The following is a 21,865-nucleotide window of genomic DNA, read 5'->3' as shown; positions in this document are numbered from 1 at the left end:
ATATAACAGTGACTAACGACTGCGAGGTAATCTAAATAGACTGGCGAACGTCGGAACGTGCATGGTCAGTTGGTCACGGACGGACCACTGTGATAGAGAGAGACAGACAGACAGACAGGACAGGAGGAGCACCTGCAAAACAGCAGCGTGTGTGTGCCTATTTGTTATTTAATTATGGTTCACAGGTTCAGGTTTTCGTTCACTAATATATCTTGTTGTATATTAAATGAAAAATACTTTAATAATTTAATATACAACTAACAACACACAGTTAAAGTTGCAAATAGCGATATGTGCGTGCGTGCGGGGGGTGAGGGGGAAGCGAAGCGAGAGGAGAAACAGACAGCTTTATTTAATGTGTCATGTAGGTGCGTGCGTGCATGACAGCAAGGCAAGCGAGGTGAGAGGGAAACAGACAGGGACCCTGCATGAATTAAATAAAGTTGTAGGCCTACCCTGTCACAGGGTAGGCCTACAACTTTATTTAGTTGACTGTTTCTCCTCTCGCTTCGCTTCCCTTGCTGCCCGCCTCACCCCCCCGCATGCACGCTTTATTTAATTCATGCAGGTGTTCGTTCTTTATTTGTTTAACAACACACCAGTTAGTTGGGCTTGCAAGTTGCGTGTGCGTGCTGTGCGTGTGTATGAGAGAGGGGGGTGAGGCGAGCAGCAAGGCACGGGAGAAACCTATTTTTTCATGTAACCATGGTTTCAGGAAACGTATTGCCGTTGTTCATGTCGCAAAAACGAGGGCGAGGCTTGATTTCTTAGGGCGTGCCAGATCAAATTCAGCCGTGACATTTATTAACGTGAGAACAAAATTAAGGAAGGATCAGCTGTTTGCGATCACTTTATAAATGCCGTGGCGACGTGGGTGTACTACGAAACCTGCACTCGAATCTGTGGCAGATTTTACACTCGATTGATAAATGAGGGCCCTAGAGTGCATACCCTGGCCAACAAGTGTCACAGAGTCTGACATGTAACAAACAATACAATACAGCCACAGTTTGAATAAACCAGTACTAGGCTTTATATGAAAGTATTCCTAAGTAACTGATAAGCCACATCATATGTAACCAATATGTTAAAATAAATAATTAAACTCTTCAAAGCATTTGAGTTATTAAGTTATGGGTTATAAGCAATTGTGGTAATTGGTGTACAGAAGAAGAAAATATTCATTATAAAAAAAGAAATCCCACTCTTGGATGGAATCTGTATTGGATAGTTCCATCTCCAATGGAAAGACAATAAAGCCAAAGAACCGGCTTTATAGCTCACGTCCAAAGCAGTGAGGTAGTGATGTGATGTCGCTGTTGCTCAAGATGTTCAAGGCTGCCCATTGACAGAAGTTAACTTTGTGTGGAAGTGTGAAAGAAAAGATTGTGTGTGTTATTATATGCAGTATATAATGGATAAGAGGTAGATAAAAGCATTCAGTTTTAGCTTCATAAGCTAATACAATCCCAGTGGAATCAATTATATTGACGTTAATGACAAAATACACTTCATACAGTATATGAAACAGATCAGTTACAGATCAGTTTTCATTAATTATTCCACGCCCAAAGTCATATCTCGGGCGATACTGTACGGAAGATCTGGTGCAGAGCAAAGAATGCCTACTGACATTCCGTTACGTTTTAAACCTTTTTTGTGTGTGTTCTTTGGGTTTTATAGGCCTGAGAACCACTTCAACAAGACAATGGGCCATTAAGCAACAGTTCAGATTTACAGGTTCACAAACTTCACACGCTCACTGCATGAAAAGGATGTGCAGGCCTGGCCTACATACATGAAAAAGGTAGCCGTCTTTATAGTAGACCATAAAAAAAAAACTCATGGGAAACTAATTTAGTTCTGCTTCCAGATTTCTTTATGGTGCAGATGCTTTGCTACTTGCTCTCGCCGCTGCTTGCATTCTTCTCATGATATAGTTGTATTTCTTCTACCAGAAGAATCCTGGTGGATACTTTATACGGCATATCACTGGCGCCTGTAATTATTTTATAGATCTAGTGGGATATTGCAATATTTCAACATTTCTATGACCTCCTCAATACTACCGTAACTCACAGAATAGCGGCGGCCCTACGGTGGAGCCGCTGCCGCAGGTGAGGCAGGTTCTGCTAAAGCGGCCTGCCAACAGCCCCCACTTCCCAGTTTCCAGCACGTAGCCAACGATAAATAATGATCCCTGATTTTTAAAAGCTGTGCAAGTTGATAGCACGGATCTCGTTCCAGCAGGAAACGAGGGATAATATATAGATAACATAATAACCTACCCTACAGAGACTTGATTTTGTGCTGACAGGTGTGAGAGGATTCTCTGGGAAAGCCAAGAGAGGGGGTGTATGTCATACTGTTTACACACACACACACACACACACACAAATAGGCCAAAACATACTGTACGTGTAAGTTATCTCACGTTATCTCTGCGAGAGGATTCTCTGGGAAAGCCAAGAGAGTATGTCATACTTTGTACACACACACATACTGTACGTGTAAGTTCTCACAATCGAATGGGGCCCAACATTCACTGAGAGTGCCTGGAGGATGATGATAATAATAATAATAGTAATAATAATAATAAATTGTAATAGAAAACAAATACATTGACTTGGAGTCCGCCACTAGACATCCACTTAGTCTGAATGTGTTAATATATGTACTGTACAGTTTGTATTCTATCAACAAATATAAATGTATCACCAGTGAATATACTGCTCTATATACTGCTCTTATGAATATACCTTCATCTAACCCTATTGTTCATTATTGCTTCTACAATGTAGAGGAAAAACTAAAGAATTTTCCGAAAATGATGGCTACTTAAAGTAATGTTTGAGTCCAAAAAAAGAAATGCTCAGTGGAGGTACAAAAGTTAAGAAGGTACGGTCGGTGCTTCAAGGATCAAAGGGACAAACAGAACAAGAAAGAGGGGTGGTCCGAGTACTACAAAAAAGTTAAACGTGGAGGAGAGGGCGGATATAAAATCAGGGTACTTTATTCAAGTTAAAGCGCCACTGTTTTAAGTCCTTTGGTGTGTCAGGAATGATGAGTGATTCTGGGTCTGAGACGCTCCTCATCTCCATTAGCATCCTGCCTCATCCTCCCCCCGGTGCAGCCACCTCCAGGCTGCCCAGTTTAAATGCTCCTCATCCCCATTAGCATCCTGCCTCATCCTCCCCCCTCTGCAGCCACCTCCAGGCTGCCCAGTTTAAATGCTCCTCATCCCCATTAGCATCCTGCCTCATCCTCCCCCCTCTGCAGCCACCTCCAGGCTGCCCAGTTTAAATGCTCCTCATCTCCATTAGCATCCTGCCTCATCCTCCCCCCTCTGCAGCCACCTCCAGGCTGCCCAGTTTAAATGCTCCTCATCTCCATTAGCATCCTGCCTCATCCTCCCCCCTCTGCAGCCACCTCCAGGCTGCCCAGTTTAAATGCTCCTCATCTCCATTAGCATCCTGCGGTGGTAAATCCCTGGTGTTGATGTTACACACTGCAAAGAGGAGGTTAATTGGCTACTCTAGACTGGCAGAACATCTGCAACAGCCTGCTTAAGGACGCGCTGTGATTGAACAGTAGCCAGTTTGAGTGGCAGCTCTCGCCAGAACATTATTTACTATTCTCGGGTCACAACTCCAACAGGGCTGAGTCGGCTAAGGGAACTCCGCAACGCTCGACATGGCGCTCGGTGGTGTCTCTCGTTGCTCGCTTCAGACGGTGCCCGTCCGCCACGGTCCAAAACAATACTTTATCATCCCCTACTATAGTAGTAGGGGGGCGTGACCATTTCCATGCTCGCGCCAGCAACCAGCATAAAGTGAAATGTTAGCCTGCGCCTGTGACTCCTCAGGAAGAACAGCCCTAGCTCGCTCTGTCCCATCCTGTAGAAGAGGGCCTCAAGAGTTGTCAGTCCAGTTCATTTGTATTGTTCCAATGAACTCGTAAGTAGTCTATTAAACAATCCACAAAGAGCTCCTCGGTGTGCTTTTCTAAAGAACATCACAGTTCCAGTACCACGGTACCACCCTCAAACTAGAGCCAACTAGGTCACAACCCCTCCCTTTGTAGCCTTTAAAGTTTGTTTTGTCAGTGTGCCATTTATAAGTAATGCAGAATAAAAGGTGGGTACAAGAACTGGCATGAAGTTGCATGACGATAATTCTTCTTTTGAAAAAGTGTGTATAAAGATTAGGCAAAGTCTACATAAAATACTTAAAGGAAAGGGTGTGGTTTTTTTTCCTGGTTCTCATGACGCAGCATAGCTGTCGACATACTGGGGATACCGGCGTTCCATGCAGTTGTTAAAACATATTATAGAAACATTTAATATCGTTTCAACACTTACACAGCATGAATATGTTATTTTGACCAAACGTGAACTTTTTTTTGGTAATAACTAGGAATGTGCATGACTGACCGCTACTGCAATATTTTAATAATGAATATTGGAATATTCAAAAGAGAGGGAAAAAAAACATAGAACACGTTATGACGGGCATACAGTAGGCCTAGGTTTATTAGCAGCTGCTTTTACGCGAAATGATTAGTCTTCACCCCAGGGCGACACAGGATTGTTTGTGTTCAAACATCTGTGGTTTATTACAGTCAACCAAAATGATTGAGTAAGCTTCAAAAACACTTCACCAGTGATTTAGCTACAATAAACAATTTTATCAAGCCGTATAAGCTTGCCATGCAACCATGCAACAAAAGAATGGCAGAATACCACATTAGGGAGTGAACAACCCTGCAGGGACTTGTTAAAGAACACCCCTCTGAGAAGAAACGAGGTCTAGTACGTAGGTGGTAAACCTTAATCAATCTCAGTAAGATCTCACACGCAATAATGGATGATTTATTTTGTTGGTCAAATACAATGACAGAGGGGGGGGGGGTCCCCAGGTTATTATTATTATTATTTATTTGTTTTTGCAACTGAATGGCTGGAAATGGAAATGAACAGTTTACACAGTACACATACTGTAGTACCTGCATAAACCTTCCTTAATGATTACCGGTATATCTGGTTTCAGTATATTTATGATGTATTTTCATTGTTGCGGTTAATTTGTATTGGGGGTATACAGGTAGGGACAATTTACATCACTGCTAATGTAAACTAGAATGTTGCCTGGAAGAGGGAAAAAAAGACGTAGGAGCAGGAAAGAATGTGTGATCTCAGTCATCTCTATGCATCTCTTTAAGTACTGTAGGGCCCAGGCAACTAACTATAACTTAGTAGGCTGATCCCTAGGTTCTCTGACAACAAGGTCAACATTAGAATTACTTTCTGTGTTGATTTTTCTCAAAAGGCAGGCCTCGGAGCACTAGTGCAAGAAGGGTTTAATGACCTGACCTCCCTGTTAAGAAAGTCAAGGGCCTGTTATACAACACGCACGCGCACACACAAAACAACATACAGTATTATTATACACAGTATAATCGGCAAGGCCGATTCAAAAATACTTTGTGATTAATCGCATGATTAACTAAATACCGTAAATCATGTGATTGATCACGATTTCTATACAAAAAGCCAAATTTCTGTCGCAATTTACGAGCAAGGACCTCTACATGGTGTTTAAAAGTAAGTCTCTCATCAATCCAAATACCAAGATATTTATACTCTGTGACTCTTTCTACAGTATATCAGCTCCATTCATAGAAGATATGGGAATGTCATTATAGGAGGGTTTTTTTTACTCTGGAGAACAGCATAAATTCTGTTTTGCTGATGTTCAACATCAATCTGAGACCAATAAGGGCATCCTGGAGTAGCCTGGTTAATAAACCAGACCGAATCAGCCGTTGGCAAAAATAAATTGCCTGCCGGTCTGGAGAGGCTCAATTGTACGCCCATTTCCTACACCAGAGAAATGGGGCGGCCAATCGTGACACGGTATGCAATATGGGCGGGCTTTGGTACAGTGACTTTCAATGCTTGAGACCTTTGACTGACAGTAGCTCTGACCAATTGCGTCAAAGATAAAATGTTTCAACCCGCCCCCCCCTGGAAATGAAATCCAAGCTGAGCCTCCCCAGACTAATATCCTGCGGTCCGTGCGATATTAGTCTGGTTTATTAACCAGGCTAATCCTGGAGGACATTAAAAGAAAGTTGTAGGTTTTCTATTGAGACTTGTATAGAGTCTGCTGTACAATAAATGACTGTGCCATCTGCATAGAGATGACAGCTACAGTTATGTAATACCCTTTATTTTTTCGCTTTCACATTTTCCAATTTCAATGCAAACAACTGTTAGTTCTAAATTCCGAGCAGTTCCAAGCAACCAACTGCTTAGATATTTCTAGGGAGTACAACTGATAAGTGAGGACAAGGTCAGGAGGCCTCTCTGAGCAATGGGCAGATGCCGCAGTGTATGTTCTACTACTGCGGCGCTTCCTTGTTTCTCAGGAGTTTCACCTCATCAGGTCAAGACACTTTGCTACATCCATCAATAGGGCCAGTCAAGGTACTGGTTTAGACTGGTGTATAGTCGGCCCTTTGCCAGTTGTCTGTCTCCCATTATCTTTAGAACCTGTCATCTTAAGACCCACCCATCAGCTAATTCTGTGCTGAGATATACTCAATGAATGTGCATTCATGCTCATGTCGTCTCAAACCCTCCAAGAGAGAGCTTGTGTCCTCATCACTTGTATACATTTTAATCTTAGAATACATTTTCCATCAGACCAGACTTTCTCCAGTGTTATTTAATTCCTCATCTTGTGCTTAAATAATCTCCGATCAGTAGCACGTCAAGTCAATGCTGAGATTCTTTTGTTAATCAGTCCACTTGTTCAAGGACTGGTTGACTGAAAATAGCTGCTCATGCTGATTTGCATCACAACACAGACACAGAGCCGTCTAAGCTCGGCACATCTTTCTGCCTGAAACCGCTCCATGCTGCACTTCAATTTCTGCTCCAGTGTATTTCTGATACACAAACACATTGCTCGCATAATGGTCAACATATCGGCCAAACGAACCACAGCATCCATATTCTAGGGAGAAACATTAGCCAAAAATAGCAGATCTACAAGTTGAGCTTGGGTGTGTTTGGGCAAAGAGATTTGGTTTAGAGGGGAAAAAAGATTTCATCAAGTACAGTGCAAATCAGGTTTATTTGACTAAATATAGAGGGTCAAAGTGGTTAACTATGAGGGTTGGCACTGGCAGGACATTATTCCTGTAGTCTTAGATTATTTAAGAAGGTGTTAAGAATAAGAAAGAGGATAGTTGAGAAGGAAGAAAGGGAGGCCTTGTGGTGGTGACCTAATTGTAAAGGAAGCAACACACTGATATCAGGGGTAAATGTTCTTCACAATTTTCTTAGAAACTCATTTAATTAGGTGACATTAGGGTCATTTTCAGCTCCTTAAAATGAAAGCGATGAACTGAAGAAGGGTTATGCAATTACATAGTGTCTGCACTCTGTGGTCTATCAGTTTACAACTTGGCAAAACATTCTTCAAATACATGTTTCTGCAAAGCACAATATTTTCCAGGGCCTGAATACAATGTAATACAACATCTCCACACAGTATGCATGATAAATTTAGTTTGGCTTGGATTCTGAGGTTTCACGCATGGTATGGGCCCCCAGGACCCCTAAAGAGCTTGTAGTAACTCACTTTAGCAGAGACAATCTATCACATCTTTGGAATCTAGTATTTTCCTTCCATATGTCACTTAAGGATACATCAAAATAGTTGACTAGCCATCAGGCAGGGAGGGAGGGAAGGAGAGTGAGAGAGTGTTTTTCCTTATTAATAGCAGATTCATTTTTGATTAAACTTTTAGCAGCATCATTTCAGCAAATGATGGAGGTTGGCAAAAGTAAACAATGTAAAGTTTAATGTTCTAAAAAGGTTTCATATAATGCAGATTATATAAACTACTGAATATGTACGTTTTTATGTCTCTATCCATGGTGCTGAAGGAGCACATTCAAAATAAGTACATTTTAATTAAATGGGTTTACAGAGTGAACTTTTTAACTTAAATCTTTGCTTCTGGGGAGGTCCCTGGAACAACATATTTTCAGATGGGGGAGTCATATTACATATATATTTTGGGGTCCTGGACATGAAATATTGAGCACCACTGATACAGAAACATGAGGTTTTTCAGAAATGTTAAAGACATTTTAAAGTCAGGACTAAATGGGTTAAAGGCAGATCATTTACCAGCAACTTTCCACTGACTTCCAATCAAACCCAGTCAGATTTAAACAGCGATCATCTGTACATCTCTGTGGATGGAAATGACACGCTTTATAGCACATCAGAGGTAATGAATGCTTCAAACTATAAAAATACAGGTTGATTAATTGACCTGTTGATCGAGTCACACAGGGAGCGGAGAGAAAATAATCGGATGGATAGCTGAAAAGAGAAAAACATGTGCAATGCTAAAGAGAGGAAATGTTGCTTTTGGCCCTATACATACAGCATAACTACAGTACATACTGTAGGTCTTCCTGGAGACAGATTAGTCCAGACCACAGGTTTTGGGGGCCAGTAGAGACCGGGAGTGGTTTTCCACAGAACCTGTGAAAAGCCTGCTTTTCATTTTATTTTTTACCAGTCTAAAGCACATCTACTCCAAGGCAGTTTTGGGTAATTTTCACACAAAATTAGAGATAGTTAGGTACAAAATGGACCCTTTTGGAAATGGAACCAAATGCTTTGCACTCTCAAGGAGTTAAATTAACATTGATTTTACAATATAAATCGGGGTCCCAGAGTTAGAAATGCTATTAACTGGGGGTCCAAGGCCTAATGCATGACAAACTGGGCTGGGGGGGTCCTTGACATTAAAATGGTTTAAAATCACTGCTAGAGCCCTAAACATTTTCTCTTATGGGGGTCCCTGGCAAGGACGATTTGGGGGTCCTTGACATGAAAAAGTTAAAGTTAAAATGCTTTCATTTAACCCATTTTGACCTGGGAACGATTCTACAAATGTATTGTAAATCCTGACTGTTTTCTTGAAAAAGCCATGTTTCTATGTCAGTCGTTCTCAAACACTTTCATGTCACTTTTCACGATTCTTCAAAAATAGCAGACCTACAAGCTCGTAGATCTGCTATTTTTCAATAGCTAAAGCATTACATAATGCAACACCAAAAGGGGTTCCCGCCCAAAATGTGACTAGTGACTAGAGTTATCAACTAAAAGGTGATACAAAAAAACCCAATGATATGGATAAAAAGAGGCCTCACCATGATGACGGTCTTAGCAGAGCTGTGCTTGTAGCGCAGGCTGTGGAAGGCCAGCAGGCCCAGCACGGTGTAGAAGGCCAGCGTGGCCAGGTTGCGGAGGTCCCGCGGCGACTCCACCAGCGGTATGGTGCCCATCGTCCAATCACAGCAGAGCTCCGAGGGGTTCAGGAGAAGCCACGCGTTCACCGGAAGCAGGTAGTTGAAAGTCAGCTGTCTGGCGGGTGTGGGGCTGACCGCCGCCGGGTTATCGAATCTTCAAAACGGCAGAGAAAGAAAGGCAGAGAAAAAAAACTTTAATTTGCCTTGTAATGTAGGATAAAGGAACTACAGAATACACAGAAAGTGTATTCTGAGAGCGTCGGAACTCTTTGGATATCATGCCCTCCATGTGCACTGAGCTCAATGTTTGTGGCTGTGTCTCTCGAACCGGGAACATGACAGAGTACCGAAGTGTTATTCGCTCACCATTTTCAGTTAAGACCATATAGAAAAACAGCACTTTAACAAACTATATTTACAGTATATTAAATGAAATTAAACAATATGAACTAATTAACCACAACAACTAAGTATCACATTTGAACATTAAACAAACACTAGTGGTAAATGGAAAACCTGCAACAACGATGACTCTTGGCGGCTTCAAAATTATATGATATGATACGAACTTTATTTGTATAGCGCTTTTCAAAAAATAGTTCCAAAGTGCTGCACAGAAGAAGATTAAAAACAACAGGAAACACACAATAACAAAATGATAATGGCACACAAAACAATAGCAAGCATGTATGTACAATTGGCTGGATGGTGCTACCCTAATGTGCACTGGCAGTGCGTTCCACAGTCTGGGTGCCCGAGCGACAAAAGTCCGGTCACCCCGGGTAACTAGGTTTGTACAGCCAGGAGGGCCTTATCCGAGGATCTGAGGGTGCGCACGGATTTAGGGAGGGATAGCATCTCACAGATGTAAATAGGGGCCAGCCCGTTTAGGGCTTTGAACGTGATTAATAGAATCTAAAGAAATATAGGATGTACCATGAAGCAAGCTGGCAAGCCATAACCTCTGTCTGAAGACCTTTTCATAAGGCGTGACTCGTGAGGCATCGATATCAATCACCATCTGGATGGTCTGAATGTGCCTCACTGTTATGACTATACTGCTCTAATTCCAAACAAACGCACACCGATACGATCTGACAACAACCTTTGGATTAACGCTACGAGACTACCTAGGGAGGTCGTCTATTGCAAGTCTCTTTCATCTTTGATCAGCGATCTGAAATGCCACCCGGATCTGCGTCTCTGTGGAATGGTACGCCATGCGTGAGTGGAATCTGCTGATATTACACAGAATTGAGATTCGATCAAGTCGTTCAATGGCGAGATGCTGACGTCCAGGGCGGGGCGGATTAACCATCCCCTGCTGGCGCGTTTCACTGTGTTAGCGGTTCACTTAAGGATACATTGGTTCACCTAAGGATACATCAGAATAGTTGACTAGCCATCAGGGAGGGAGGGCGGGAGGGAGGGAAGGAGAGAAGGAGGGGGAGCGTGAGAGAGTGTTAAAAATTTCAGCCGCCCTTTCCACGATAGATAGAGAGTCTCCTTTCACGCCCTGCCGTTTGATAACCTGTCGGTTTTGATATCATAAAATGTCCGTCGTTTGAATCAATCTCTGTCTCGGGCATCAGACCGTACTAAAGTACCAGGATCAGAGTATGGGATAATGTTAAGTCTCACAGTACACAATCATAAGTATTTCAAAGGAAATAATAAAGCGGGAAAAGTACTCATGTGTGCTACAAAGTAAGAACACATCGTTCATCATGGCATTCTAATCCTCCTGGCATAGAATGCCAGCACCGTAGAGGCCTGCCGAGACAATCGTTTTGAAATGTTACCCGATATGAACCTGCTTGGGAATCGCATATGATTCTATCTAACTACAGTTACATTCATCAATATTATGCATATACATATTTAAAAGGAAATATAAGTACAATACAATGCATTCACTGAAATAACACGATAAGTGTGGACCTGTGAGTGGATTTGTTATGTACCATACTGCGCTGGAATTTGGACAAACCTAGCTTTCAGGGGGAGCCAGCCCAGCTATTGGAAGTATTCTTTACACACATGCTGTCTAGAGGCTAGCCCTTAGTGTAAGTCGTATAACTTTGTTTCGAGAAACCTGCAGTGTCCTTTAAAAACTTTGGAAGGTTATACTGTGAAAGTGTGAAATACAAGATTTGCATACTGAGCTGGAATTTGGACAAACCTACCTTTCAGGGGAGCCAGCCCAGCTATTGGAAGTATTCTTTACGCACATGGTCTCTAGAGCAGTGGTTCCCAAACTGTGGTGCGTGCACCACTTGTGGTGCGCGAGCGCCTTCTAGGGGGTGCGCGACATGGAAAGTCTAATGGTGGTGCTATGGTGTTATTTTAAATATATTATTAACATATGCCAATATATGGCAAGTAATGCAGAATATAGCCTATGCTGCATATATTATGCCATATTCAGGTTCATATATGTGGATAAAAAGGAAATATATATGTCTATATAGCGCATGCAATGTATATTTCCATGTGGGGGGTGCGTCAGCTAGGTCGGGAGGTAACAGGGGGTGCACGGCCAAAAAGGTTTGGGAACCGCTGCTCTAGAGGCTAGCCCTAGTGTAAGTCGTTTGGTTTTGGGAGACCTGCAGTTTTTTAATATGAGAAACAACAAAAATAAAAACTTCGATGAAAACAGAAGTGTAACACGAGGAAAAAGGAAACATTCAATGTCCAGTTTGATAATTCACAGCTACCACTACTTTGGTGTTGAAACTTTGAATTTCTCTAACTATTATAAACTTTCACGACAGCCTAAGTACAAATGAAATGTATGAAAAGGCTACAGTGAATTCGGTTCACGGAGGTTGTTGTATACTATAGGGCCAGGCTATGTGGGGATTATCTGACGTGGCTTGCCTTGTGTGTCTTGACCCATCATTGAGAAACTTTGAACGCAAACTCCCAGCAGGCCTAGGAAGAGCCTCCATTCCAGAGCAAACTCCCAGCAGGCCTAGGAAGAGCCTCCATTCCAGAGCAAACTCCCAGCAGGCCTAGGAAGAGCCTCCATTCCAGAGCAAACAACCCAGTAGGCCTAGGAAGAGCCTCCATTCCAACTCCCAGTAGGCCTAGGAAGAGCCTCCATTCCAGAGCAAACAACCCAGTAGGCCTAGGAAGAGCCTCCATTCCAACTCCCAGTAGGCCTAGGAAGAGCCTCCATTCCAGAGCAAACAACCCAGTAGGCCTAGGAAGAGCCTCCATTCCAACTCCCAGTAGGCCTAGGAAGAGCCTCCATTCCAGAGTATTTGCATTGTCCTGGTATAGACGAATTCACAGAGGGGTGCCCTGGGCGCGGCCATTACTGAGGTGTAATCCATGGAGCAGGTGCTCCGTAGGCCAGGTGTAGCTAATCAGTGCTGCTGCACACCTCAGTAATGGCTGCACCCAGGCAAGCCTCTGTGAATTTGTCTATAGTGCCAGGACAACATGGCCAACATGAGGTCGGCGACCTGTGCGTCGAAGAGCACTTTTTGTAATTGTCATTGTAACCATAAACCTTGAAGCAACCATGTAGACAAACTAGTCAGCAAATAGATTCACAGGCTGTTGTGTGCAGTGTATTTGCACAATGCAAAAGATAGGAAGATGGAATATAACCATAAATAATGTTAACTTATGCAGTGATGAAATAAGATGGGGTCTGCTAACAGCGTGGCATACATGTGGATCTTGGATGATGGACTGTCTATGCACAGTATGCAGTCCTCTATGATGTAGTACTGTACGACGTATGAATATATTTGGGAAAGGTTTCAGCCCAGTTCAACTGCCATTGACTTTAATTATTAAATTAAAGTTTAAAAAGGTTAAATATTAAATAGAATATAAAACATATGTGGAAAGGGTTACATCTTTGGCCTATTGGCAGAATGCAAAAGACATTTGGAACACATCGTTCCAGAAGTTTGCGAGATTTGGCCCGGACTCACTCCCAGACCCTCTCCTATACAGATGAGCGATGCTGTAACAATGACAAAATCATGAGAATCAAATCCATCAAGTCAACAAGTCAGCGTGAGCTCTCAGACAGCGATCGATCGGTGCATGACTGCATGTACAGCAGTTACACAATCCTACAACGTGGACGCAAAATGTTTAGAGCAGAAGGAACACTCATTTGGATCATTTGGGGGAAGTGAGATTTTATTAACCCATTCAGACCTGAGACCAGATTCTACAAATGTCTTCTAAATCCTGACAGTTTTCTGAAAATCCTATGTTTCTACATCAGTGGTTCTCAAACCTTTTCACGTCAAGGGCCCGAAAAAATTATGTTTGGCCGCTCTAAATATGTTGTTCCAGGGACCCCGCCAGAAGAAGAGTGGCGTGCTACGAGCTTGTACAGTAGGTCTGCTATTTTTTTTAAATCGTGAGAATATTTATTTCAGAAAACTGGAGGATTTAGAAGATTCTTTTTTTAATTTTGAGGTCAGGCCTAAATGGGTTAAAGTGGTTAAAACCTATAAGGTGACACAGTTCCAGGTCTAAATGTGTTAAAAAAGACGGTGCCCACCTGGTGAAGACAGGAAGCTGTGACTGGATGACCTGGACTCTCACGATGACCAGCAGAAGGGTGCTGATGACCAGCACGATGAGCTTCAGCAGGGTTTGGAGAACAGCGTAGGGGAACGCGTCTTTACCCCGCAGCACCTGAACCAGTGTGTCCAGCAGCATGGGCAGGGTAAACTAGGACAAACACATGAAAAGGTCTTAGTGTTAGTCTAGTTTTAGTCGACTAAATGTCATAAGATTTTAGTCGACTAAATCTACAGTTTATTTAGTCGACAATTATATTTTGGCGGGCCTTGATGCCGTCATAATGAGTGTTTTTACAATTACAGAAAATAACGCGTTGCGACACATTGTGAGCTTGTAGATCAGCTATTTTCAGCATGAAACCAAGTGTAAAATGACGTATGCTGGATCTCTCGTCCACTAGTCCCTTCCTAACATTTTAGTCTAGTTTTTTTTTTCTTGACGAAATTGTCAATATATTCAGTCTTAGTTTTAGTCATCATAGCTTAGTTAGTTTCCATTAGTTTTTGTCAGTGAAAAAAGGTAGTCGACAAACATTTTTCGTCTTAGTTTTAGTCGACGAAAACAACACTGGAAGTGTTTTTCATTATTTTATGTTGATATATGTTACACGTTTTGAAACCGAAAGCTAGTTCATTCCACGTCGGATTGCCACAGATAGCGGCTGAACAGCTGAGAGCACAAGTACAGAAGAGAAAGATCTATCTGGGGTCAACTCAGGCTCAGCTGCAGGCATATAAGGGGGATTTAGAGATGACGATGTTGGAGGGACGGAAATGCAAAGGAAGGAGGAGCCTACTGTCGTGGAAATTTAGAGATAAACATTTAATAATACTTCAAGTTACAGTTTGGTGCTGTTTCGGTGCCGTTTGTTTTATGACGTCACTGTCCCATTTGGTGAATGCCTTGAGGCTATATGTTGGGGGTTGTCTGTGTGGGAGTCAGCTATAAAAGCTGTCGCTTCTTGTCACTCTGGGAGCCAGACTGGGGTTTCCATGCACAGGTCGTGTAAGTCTGTCTTCTTACTCGAGTAAAATCCTTATACTCCATAACTCTGAATTATTGTGTTGCCTCATTATTCATTACTATGAATTGTCTTTTGAGCATATGTCCCACAGATTCCATTACACTACTGTACATTAATAATAATTCACTAATTCGCTACTAATTTAGTAATCGTAATTGAATCAGCAATTCATCGCTGGAGTTTTTTTTGCAATTAATTGTGGGTTGTTTTTCCACTTAACCATAGTTGCGAACGCAGTGAGCCACTTAGTATGACAGCAAGGGCTGAATGTCTGTGTGTCACGCTGTTACACCACCCGCCCGCCACCAGAGGGCGCAGCTAGACAGCAATGGCTGACGCAGCTAGACAGCAAGGGCTGAATGTCTGTGTGTCCCGCTGTTACACCACCCGCCGCTGCTTAACAACGACACTGTCTGTAACTTGCTCGCTGTTACACCACCCGCCGCTGCTTAACAACGACACTGTCTGTAACTTGCTGTACTAGGCCCAACATAAAAATAATACTGTCACAACGACACTGTCTGTAACTAGGCTATGTGTACTAGTGTGTGCATATGGGCTAACGTTAGCTAAGCAGTCACAGTCCTGTTTACTGCTGCTCAACAACGACACACCAGAGGGCGCAGCTAGACAGCAAGGGCTGAATGTCTGTGTGTCCCGCTGTTACACCACCCGCCGCTGCTTAACAACGACACTGAATGTCTGTGTGTCCCGCTGTTACACCACCCGCCGCTGCTTAACAACGACACTGTCTGTAACTTGCTCGCTGTTACACCACCCGCCGCTGCTTAACAACGACACTGTCTGTAACTTGCTGTACTAGGCCCAACATAAAAATGGGGTTAGCGGTGCTGAGCCTTCTCGTGGCGGCCCTGTTTTCACTAATTTCACAGTACCACACACTTCTCACTAATTCGTAATTTATTCTAATTGTTATTGCAATTTACGATCTGCGTTCGCTTCCCGCGTTCTCGCGTCTTACTTGTTTATCCAGTGTTAAATGTAACTAAGCTAAAGGGGAGAGTGAGCCATCTCCAGATCTCTTCCCTTACAATCTGCTGATAGTTGCACATGCACAGACACTACTGACTGCAAAGCAAAATATGACACATAAGAATGGTGGCGCCAATGCAGAATCACATGGTATCCAAAAACATCTAAAGTCTGATGTCACCCTCAACATCTTGCAGAAAATTCAAATTACCTGTAGTATTTGTAAGATTACAAATAGTTTCTATTGTACATTAACAAAGCAATACAACTATGTCTGTACCTGTATGCCGGATTATAAAATCAAGGACAAAAAATATGACCTTAAATTACCTATTTGAGTTTAAAAGAGTATATTGTTAACCTTTAGAGTTTAGACTGACAAATGTGTAGCTATTCTAAATGTCAGAATAAGAGTAAAGGTACCATGGGTTGCTATCATTTATTTCGATTTAATTTATTTCATTTGAATAGCAGTCAAATCAGCAGCTGAGCTAAATGTAATAAATTATTTATAAAGTGATAGCTAAATAAGTGCCATAATCCAATTAATCGATTAATCATTTAAATAATCGGCTGATTGATCAATTATAATCGTTAGTTGCGGCCCTCTAACATCATATTATTAAGCAAGTCTCATCCAGGTCCGTTCTGAAGACCTGTCAGACACTTCTGACACTTGTGAACCACAACTTCACGGTACAATGGCAGTACCGTGAAGCGTAAAGGAAAACGAACCGATACATCACAGGGACGGAGATCATATGTTGGTGTTCCGCGATCGTTTCACATGGAGTGTGAAAATATGGTGGTGAAATCTAACACCAAGACAGGCAGCAGGAACTAGAGACACAGCTGCTTGCGATCACTGCTTTATACATACAAACATTGTACTGGAACTGGAAGCCAGTTTTGAAAAATCTGATTGACCCTGTACGGCCCCAAAAGGTCCTCTGAGATTTGTTGTTGAAAGCATGGCAAAGTGTGAGCATTGTAAACTGTTAAGTTTATGAACCTTACCCCTTGTGCAACGAACACCTCATGAACGCAGCAGATTCCAACAACTGTAATCCCCTGTTCTTTGCATAATGTGGCTGCCGCCACGAGGACAACGGTCAAAGCGATGGGGGTCCATACTGAAAAACAACAACAAAAAAAAAGAGAAAAAAAACATTAGCACAGTATATTTCTTCAAAATGTTTTGATGGAGGACAAATGAATGCAGGAGGAACTGGATCCAACATTGAGGAACCTGAATCGGGTCCATTTTGGAACCGGTTTGATCACATTGTCAGAGCTGGTTATGTGGACTTCACTTCCGCTATACAATTAGTTCTCAAACATTTTAATATCAAGGACAACCATAATTATGTACAAATGGAACATCTGATTCCATTTGCTCATCCTCAAGAGTTACAGGTACATTATTTTATCCCACTATTTTGTAACCCATTTTTCACCCGGTGCCAATTGCTCTAAACTGTAATCCTGGGCGCTACTCTCCCTCTGGGGGTTTCCCCAGTAGGACATATTATTCCAACCAGTTCCTTTCCCCTCCATCAGGCACCCCGGCTGACCAGGGGAAGGCAGTATAGAGACCAGGATTTTTGGGAGTGTACCTACCCTAGGGGACACGAGTGAAGATGCAAACCCCACACAGTGACAGAAAGGCCCCTTTTGCCAACCCCACCTAGAGTTACAGGAAACCGTTAAGGAACTGAACCGCAATCATTAAAATCCTACAGAATCCCAAACCTAGTATTTGCATGAGGAAAATTCATTCTGAGGGATACAAACTCATAAACATGCATTTCCATTTCCTGATTATTACTCTGAGGGCCCTTTTGGCTCGTCCAAAGATTCTAGAAAGCAAATAAAACCTGACCCAGCCTTTGAAATCACGACTCCCAGGCTGTACGCCTGCAAGGAGCTTAGCTGAGCCAAGTGAAAGCATTTCTCCAATACACACCTGAACACGAGTGTTTTTGTAATGTTCATAAATACAGAACAGTGTGTGACACTTCCAAAGAAGGGAACAGATCAGGACCCAACATACAGTAAAAGTGATCAGACACCATATTTTACCACTTTGATATGCACACAGATGCAAAGACAGACTGTTGAACGTGGCATGAACACTGCTTGCCAACAGCCTGAAGTACTTTCCTCATGTTGGTCTAGTCTCCCTATGCTCATGGTCTTCTAGTCCAGGGATTCTCAACCCGTGGGTCGCGACCCCTCAGGGGGGTCGCCACATTATTTTGGGGGGTCAGAACATCGCTGTTATGATCAATCTGCGCGGAGGAATCGTATAGATTCAGAGTAAATAAGGAAGTTTGTTGGCCCGTAAAAAAAAAAGGAAGTGAATGGCTGCGTGCGCAGCAAAACAGCTCCGGAAGTGCTGAGCAAGGTGTTGCCCAGCAACGGCTGCTGTCAAAAAATGGATTTCAGCTATCCCGTTTTATATCGATATAAAAGACCTTAAGACGTGTCCACACTCCACACATCTGAGGCACACTGCGGTTTTATTCCGTGCAGCGAGACAGAGTGGCAGCCAACCAGACACATGCCCTCTTAATGTTGTGAAAAGCATTGTGAATTACCTTGGTGTTGAAATGAGAGATACAAATAAATGTGCCTTGCACAATGAACTTTGGCATAGTAAAATTGACTAACTCTTGATTCAGATGACTTTATTTAACCCAATGGGAAATGAATTTTGAAGCATACCTTGATCTGAGGATCTAAGATGTCTTACTTGGCTATAGTATTAGCCCAGAGGGAACAATACATCATAAATATAGTCAGGAGCCAGACTATGTTTCATATGTGATTAAAGTGAATATGAAATTCACTGGGAGCCAGTGAAGTGAGGATGTAGTCAATTTATGGTTTAGCGACTCAAACAAGCTGGTCTGCGTGAGCACAGCCAGATGGAATATGAACTCTACAGTATCAGCTGAGAGATCTGCCAAATGATGCTTAATGATGCAATGCACTACTAAATCATGTGTTAGGGTAAAATCCCATGCTGTTTCCTTTTTTTTAATGATGCAATGCACTACTAAATCATGTGTTAGGGTAAAATCCCATGCCGTTTTATTTTTTTATTATAAATGAGAATCAGTGCAATTCAGTATTTCAGCCGTGACGGAAGCGTCCCCTCCAGAGATACTTCCGGGTCCTACTTTTGTGTCCCCATAGAGTTATATTGTGTCCCTCCATCGGACTAAATCTGAGATAAAAACAACCACGAAAGTCTCATTTTACCGCTTTCCTTGCAACAACAAAGCTACTGGTCTCCCAAATCTGGCTGTGACAGGCCGTCTGCCCCACACTGAATACTATCGCCATTTTATTTCATTTTGTGTCAACTAAATCCTCATTAAATGCAAACTATATTCAACATACTCAACCCGGCACACATTCTAAATATGCCCCCGAAATATTGTACTGAGTACCACCTTCAATAATAATGATAATAATAGTCTTTATTGTCTCCACATCATATATTTTCTTTGTCATGGACACATATTCTGTACACATGTACAGAACATTAATAATTCTACTTGAGTTGGAAGCATTGAGACCCATTTTAACCCTAAATGGCTTCCTTTCTGACAAATAACGACAGAATATCACACATCGAAAAAGCAACTACACTTCAACCTTAACCCATTTTGGGCGGGGCGGGAACCCCTTTTGGTGTTAGCATTACGTTATGCTTTAGCTATTGAAAAATAGCAGATCTACAAGCTCATAGCTTGTAGGTCTGCTATTTTTTAAAAAATTGAAGAACGACTGACATAGAAACATAGCTTTTTCAGAAAACTGTCAGGATGTTAAAATGGGTTAAATTCGATCATGGTACTTCCAAGTATCGATTGTCAAGGTATCAGTTCCTCCTCTTCCAGAACTTCGCTGTCATTTTATCCAAAAGCTAAACTGATGACTTATTTGAAGAATCATGCGATTTGTGTATCATAATTTATTTATTATTATTTTCATTATTTCTTTTTTTCTTAATTATAATTTTGGTCTTTCTAGTCTCACATAGCCAGACCTTTCACAGCTCTACTTTGTCTGAGAAACAGGAGATATATACATATACAGTACAGTATACCTATCATGGATACTTTTTTATTTTTACTTTTTCACTTGGACATGCCAAAAAACAAACCGGGGCAATTTGAATGCAGTCATCGCAAGTCGCAACGCGGGCAGTGGAGCCACCCTTCATTGTGTACCTATTCTCCCACCATCTCAGGGTGTAGCACAGTTTGGATGTCGCATCATAACTTGCAAACTCACTTGTAATGCTACTCAATAACTCAACTGTCCAGCTTCTGAATCAGTTAAATTCCTGTATTGTGAACGCGGCTTAACTTGGCTTTGATAACATGTGCCACCCTGAAAGACAGGCACACAGAGAGGGGAGGGGCTAAAGACAGGTGCTGCCTGGCAAGCAGCCCGCTGTCTAACTACAATAACTCTACTTCAATGTATGACCAGTCCTACGTACATCTGTGGTAACTTGCTTTCTGTAAACGTGCTATTTTTCAACGGTATCATGTCTCGAGTTGCAATGTGCAGTTTGTGCACCACAGTTTCGGCTCAAAACATCATCTTCATGAAGAGCGCATTGCAGATACATTTTCCTACATACTGTAAAAAATAATTACCTCCCCCTGGACGAGAATACACAGTTAAGTCTCGAGTCCTGGCACCAAGGCTCTCAGTGTAGTCAAACTATGATTTCAGAGCTTGCCATGGCATGTGTAAGAACCTTAAATGAATACTAACAGCAGTGAAACTACATTAAAATAATACATTCATAAAATCCCACACAACTGTCACAGTATAATCCATGTGTCATGTATGTTTACACCAGAGTGTTTTAGTAAGGTTTTGAGCAAAAAATGTTTTGGAAGTACTGAGGATATGACTGGATACATGACACTTGGATTATACTGTAAGTAAGAGCAGGTTGGGAGTTTATAAACAGATTTGATATAGTTTTGTTATTGTTCATCTTGGAAACCTATTTTCTTCAATTCATCAAACAATTCAGTAATTTCTTCCTTTTTGATTTTCTTCATTCACTGTAAAGGAATTATCCATGAATTAAAGTCTTCACTGTATGGGAAAATGTATCTACTGTTGCGCAGATAATGCAAAACAGATTTATCTCTTTGGATTCAACTCTGTTGGCAGGGTGATTTTCTTGGACATACGATAGAAATAGAAACCTGTTTATGCCTTCATGGATCTTCAAATAAACTATGGCACCAGACCGTCACAAGCCTTATTAAAGCCTTTGTTTGTTAAACACTTGAATGAATTGGCTGTAAAATACAGACAGCAGCAGCACCAGTATTTTACTATTTTGTCCAGAACCTTATTAGTATTTTGGCTCAAACCAGTCAGGAGCCGGTAACAAATTCAAACTGGTTCTAGTCGGTACCTGTCCCTAAGTACCAGACTCAAACGGTTACAAACATATGACAGTGGACTCAGCATGGACTGTTCTGAGAAAGTGGCAAGGTTCGGTGTAGGGATGTTAACTGGTTCAGAGACCGTACGGTGTGTGGGAACGTCATAATCAAACGAGAGAAGAATATTCTGAATTATTTTCAAGGCCACCTTACTTTTCTCTCTTCGTTCATCCGTATCGTTTACTTCCCTGTTTACCGCTGCAGAAAGAATGCCTCGTATCTCCTAATCCAGGGCGCTCTCCGTGGTTTTGATCAGATGGACATACTAAGCTCTTCATTTCTGACTTCTCACCTGCCTCTCGTTCAATAATATGAACGCAAGAGATCATCAGCGATTATTATCGGGGAAAGCAAGCAAAAATATGTCTCCGGTTTCTTTCAGGAACGGAAGTGGGGAGGCTTACAGAGTAAAAGCGGCCATATCTTCCCGGCCCCCCAAGCTTCTATTTTGAAGGA

General features: G+C 42.0%; 1 protein-coding gene across 1 annotated transcript in view; it reads right to left on the bottom strand.

Moving 5' to 3' along the window:
* The window catches only part of tmtc3 (transmembrane O-mannosyltransferase targeting cadherins 3), a 62,597-nt gene that overhangs the window by 26,143 nt on the left and 14,589 nt on the right, over positions 1-21,865 (bottom strand). The window contains exons 5-7 of the mRNA XM_083764182.1: positions 16,935-17,050; positions 13,875-14,047; positions 9,242-9,494 (exon numbers count right to left, since the gene is read on the bottom strand). Coding sequence (XP_083620308.1) covers positions 9,242-9,494; positions 13,875-14,047; positions 16,935-17,050 — 542 coding nt within the window. The remainder of the gene's footprint in view (positions 1-9,241; positions 9,495-13,874; positions 14,048-16,934; positions 17,051-21,865) is intronic.

This window comes from Protomyctophum parallelum (genome assembly GCF_964188405.1).
Source record: "Protomyctophum parallelum genome assembly, chromosome: 4".
In the NCBI taxonomy this organism is placed as follows: Eukaryota; Metazoa; Chordata; class Actinopteri; order Myctophiformes; family Myctophidae; genus Protomyctophum; species Protomyctophum parallelum.
The sequence above is the reverse complement of the archived record's forward strand: the minus strand, read 5'-3'. Positions and strand labels throughout refer to the sequence as shown.